General features: G+C 40.3%; 1 protein-coding gene across 1 annotated transcript; it reads right to left on the minus strand.

Moving 5' to 3' along the window:
* Positions 1-6: 6 nt before the first annotated feature.
* Positions 7-4,637, minus strand: NAA50 (N-alpha-acetyltransferase 50, NatE catalytic subunit; the record flags this gene model as incomplete). Its single annotated transcript, XM_010167160.1, has 5 exons — positions 7-31; positions 2,472-2,538; positions 3,486-3,605; positions 4,081-4,253; positions 4,553-4,637. Coding segments are annotated over 5 exons (470 nt in total), but the record flags the coding sequence as incomplete, so codon positions are not given.
* Positions 4,638-5,185: the final 548 nt, after the last annotated feature.

Genomic DNA, 5,185 nt, shown 5'->3' on the forward strand with positions numbered 1-5,185 from the left:
AATTGCAGACTCATTGCTGATCTGGACATGCCTGGGACAGAAAGGATAGAGAGACAGGTATCAGAACTTTCTGCGGTACAGCATTCTGCCTCTGCACTCTGAAGGGTCAAAGATGAGATAAGGAGCTATCTAGATAGAGACAGGAACGATGGTCTAAGTTCAGGACTGGAAATTTTGTTCTTCCCAAATCAATCCTGAGCTAACACACAGTTCCTGGGCAGCCTGTGGCAATCATTCTGAGAAGTGGCAAATGCTTCCCCTCAGTAAAGCTCTTTTAAGGAACATAAATAGCAGAGTCTCTGAAGCACTTCTAGGCTCACTAATTTAAATTAATCTGGAAACGACAGATAATTTGTGGAAATATATAATAAACTTTCACTGTACAGCAAATTTTAACTTCCTGTAGTGACACTGCTCAGATGACCAAAACACTTGTCTGAGGGATGAACCCTACATGCTGCAACACAAAACTGGCAAAGGTGTTTGATAGGATTTTAACTCCTTGTTTACTTCTAACTACCCGTCTCTCCTCACAAAAAGCTATGTCAGCACAAAGAAGCCCTATGGACTTACAAAGTCCTTCCCCCTTTTATCATCTCTCTCAGAGTTTTACAGATCTTGCTAGCATATTCCAAGATTTTCAGGGCCTCCAAAACAAACAGACATCAGTTCTTCATCCTAAGCAACTAGAACATTTATTTGCACAAGTTTTATCAAAAAACAACCCAAACAAACCCAAAACAAAAAAAACAACCAAAAAAAAGTCTGGCTCAGCAAAAGGCATTCATTGAATACTCCCAAAATTCAGTGGACACTGCACAAGCTCATGAGTCACTTTTTCATGACAACATGCTACATAGCCATAGAACCAAATCAACTCTGGAAGCAACAGCAGAACAAAACAAAAGATCTTAGTGTTAAGCCAAATAAGCACCAAATAGCTAAAGGGAGCTTCATAATAATGACAAATTTAGGCATAGATATCAAATAGGGTGCTAAGGTGCATAATAGGTTCAGATAGAAGATGCACAAGCAACAGACACAGTAATAAAATCAGTGGGCCACTAAAAGAACTTTGTTATGCGCCACTTCGGGGGCTGTTTGTAGTCATCCCACAATCCGACTCTGGGAAGTACAAAGAAGGATTATAAAGGATTTGGTTTTTGCATTAAAACCAGTAAACAGTTCCCTCACCGTGCACACAGTAACATGCAAAAACGAAAGCCTGTGCCAACTAGCAAGCATCTGAGAGGGAGTTCATTACCACTTCTGAGGAAGGAGACCAGGAATACAAGCCAAAAGCAGCTTTACTCAAACTCCTCTTTAAAACACCTGCTCCTCTTACAGAGAGGGCACAAAGCTACAACTTGGACGGCTTTGCACCTCCTTAGCAGAAGTTAACTAAGCTTGAAGAGAAAGTCACTCCATTTATAGTGATATCAGTGTACAAAACACTCCTCACTAAGAACCTTCGACACTCCTGGCAAGAGTTCAGGGTGCAGTTCAGTGGCAGCACAAGTCCATCCAATCCCACCTGCTGTGGGACTCTCCCTACCCGTGCACTGTGCTTGTACTGGTATAAGCAGGCAGTGATGGACAAGGAAGAAGCTGTCTCTGAGAAGCAATCCAGCCAAAACCTGCATCAGTTCACTTGGTATTCACAGAGACACCGATGCACAGGAAGAAGCAGAAGTGCGCAGCCAGCAGCGAAGGGGAAGCAAAGCTTTGGCACCTATGGATTTCAAGCTCTGTTTCCATGAGGATCTATTAGGATGGCGGAGCTCTTTTAAACAGGCCTGTCCTCCACTCCAGTGCTTGTTTTCATGTCTGAATCATACCAAGTACTTACATAGACATTCAGCTGATTTTAAAAACAAAAAATCCACCAAAACCCTCCCAAAACCCAACCCTAAACCCAAAACCAACAGGCAGAAACAAAACCAAAACCAGCTTCCGCAGCTGGGTCAGGTCACTGACCTAGTTTACTGTGTTGCTTCACAAACAGCTGACCTGGCAGAGTGCAAGAATGGGAATAAGCAGTTGGGCCTTGCTACTGCATGTGAAGCTACAGTGCTTGCAAGCACCTCTGATCTGATGTTCTAACCCACACAGTTACTGTCATAAAAGACAGACAGCAAATGCAGCAAAACTGCATGCAAGACCTGCAGTATTTTCCATTCTGAGGATGACACTGTACAGTAAAAAAAAAATTCTTTCACAAAAGTTTTTTTAGTCAGACAGTGTAACTGTGCTATAGAATATAATTTTGTAATTAAACTACTTTTAAATTCAGCCAATTTGCAGAAGCCCTCCTAAAGAAAGCAAGGTAGCAGGGTTTTGGTTTTCTCAGCATCACACAACATGACCCCACTAAAATACATACTAAAAATGCTCTTGGATCTCCCTCCCCTTGCACCCATACACGCCTCTGTCATCTCTCAAAAAAATGCAGGAGTAACTTATTTACTTACAGATAGATGTTGTCAAAAGTGCCATCTTTTTCACAGATGTTTAAGACATGATTCAACATTTTAGTTCCTGTCGAAAGGTAAAGAGATACTTAAGAAAACCAGAAGTGCACAATCGAGTCTGTACTTAGCTAATGGCCACCTTGAGGAGAGGCAGGTTAACTGTAGGTAGGCTAAAATGCCAGAGCTTGTGAGAACTAGGAAGGGCAAATAAAACATTGTGTATAAGTATTTCACTACCTTGCTGACTGCTCACAGAATTTAATTCATTATTTATTTGGAGAAAAAAAATAAATAAATCCAGCAGCCCAGAAGCATATGCACAAAGCAGCTTATTTAAACACTAGCTTCAAGGTCTCAAACTCACCTGAAAATAAAGTCAAAACAATATATAAAGCAGTGAGAGAGCAATGGTAAGTTTTTCTAATAAAGACCTAATAAAATAATTTAAAATAAAGTTATCTTTTCATTCCAGTTTGTCAGAGCAAACAGGTTAATTCAAGGTCTTAATTAATCTGGTCTATTGATTTGCAACATGGAGAACAGAACTAAATGCAGTACAGATAGAAAGCAGGTACTACCCCTGAGCAGCAATAATCAGTAGTGATAAAGACAAAATAAATAGAAAAAACCCTACATTTAGAAGCATGAAAAGATAACACAATGAAGAAATGTCATGTTCTAATTACATATGACTTACATGCTGGCTGCATACCTCTGAAATTATTTCACATCTCTGTGCATCAATTTTCACATCTATAGAAGTAGAGTATTTACATGACAGTATGATAATGTGATTATGATTAAAATTATCTGAAATCCTGAATTAGAAAGTTCTAAAAAAAGTCAATTTCTGAAAGGCACGAAGAAAATAGCACATCATAAATCATACTTTCCCCAAAGTGCCTTCCAAAGAAATCAGTGGTCTAGAAGTTAAAAATCTGAAAGAGCATTTAGAAGGCTGCAGAGCAATCTGGTTTCTTTGATGACTCAGGGACAAAGGAAGATCCTCCTTACCTATTCCTAGCCTTCGGTAGGGTGCTAGGCATCCAAGTGTCATGATGTACAGTCTCTTCTGGTTCTGGGAGTGATCCACCCTACAGCACACTGCTCCCACTGCAATATCATTGAAATAGGCTGCCAGGGAGGGAAACAAAGTGTTATCGGTCACAAGGCTCACCCTGTACATACAGCTCCTTCATTTACACCTTCCATCTTCCTTCCCTCCCTCTTGCTAATTCTCCCATCCAGATAAAATATCACACACTGTGGCTTAACACTTGCAGTGAAGTTACCAATGCTGCTTTGACACGGTGCTTGGCTTATTACAGTCCAAGCCAACTAGCAATGACACCAGGAGGCAAGCTGGTAGTGCGCATACCTCAAGCTTTCTGCTGTAACAGAAAACGTGCCTATTCCCAGTAAAATGGAATCTGTTTAGAACACAAACCCTCTGAGGTTGGGACTGTGGGTTTTTTGAGGTTCCCAAACAGTTATTTTTCATTATGTAAAACAAGAAAACAGAAGGATCTGCTATTCAAAACCATTACGGATAGCAATGATGAGCACTTCTGCTACCACAGCCCGCAATTACTGGCAAGAACATTTGTACCTAATTTGGCTAGTTCGCCAACCTCCAGTACGTCCTTGTAGAACTTGTCATTGTAGCTGACAGGAAAAATGACCTGGTTTAGCCTCTTCAGCTGCTTAATGTTGTGTGGCGTCACATCTCCCAGCTCGATCCGGCTACTGGAACAAATCAAAACATGCTTAACATCCGACACACTGCAAAATTTCTAAGGACAATGAATTATTTTATTTATGCTTAGAGAACTGTCCCACCTAATAATCAGCTCAATACATATTTGAACTGCAGTGTTCAACCCATACAATTAAGTCCTCTGTTGGTGGCTGATTTAACTCCCAAACCCAATTTCAGTTAGTACTGTACAGTCAGAAGTTTCTCAGGCCACACTTACCACTGACGTATCATAGATTACATGTGGTTTCATTGGGTGGGAGACAGGAGAACACAAATCTCTGTAGGAATATTAGCTTTCACTTTATCCCATTAATTCCCTCACTGATCATCAAGATCACAGGGGTAGGGTGGGCACTTGTTCATATTCCCAAAGCCAATTTCTTGGGTGCAGGCAGTTTTAACAAGGACTACAAGAATGAAAAATAAAAAAAAAAACCCAAGATAAAATGTTTTCCCACATGGTCACCAGAATATGTTGGCAGGTACAAAGCCAACACATGTCAAATTAAAACCACACACAGTTTGAGGTTCATCTCAGCCTTGTTTTACCAAATACATACAGGTAACCAGACTGTTTTCTGCCCAAACATTGGTAAAGACTCTGTTTGCTCCTTTTTTTTTTAAAGTCAAATTCTATTTTCATAAAGGCAGCTTTCCAAGATCCTTGAAGCCTCGCCAGGCTTCAAAGTTTGCTCTAAAGTGCAGTAGCTGCTTTCCATCCTCAACGGCTCTTGTGCCTAGGCAGCTTGGTTTTTGTTCATATAGGTTGATGTTTAGGACACAACAGCCCAGATTAACTTACAAAATACAGTGAAACAAAGAAGATATAATAACCACCAACTTTTTTCTTCAAGAACTGTACCAAGCAATGCAGAGGATAATCTGCCTCTGTTTCATTAATTGTCCTTAATTATACATCAAAAACCCTTAAACAATTAGTACTCCAGGTCTTTTA

This window comes from Antrostomus carolinensis, unplaced genomic scaffold, assembly GCF_000700745.2.
Source record: "Antrostomus carolinensis isolate BGI_N321 unplaced genomic scaffold, ASM70074v2 scaffold48010, whole genome shotgun sequence".
In the NCBI taxonomy this organism is placed as follows: Eukaryota; Metazoa; Chordata; class Aves; order Caprimulgiformes; family Caprimulgidae; genus Antrostomus; species Antrostomus carolinensis.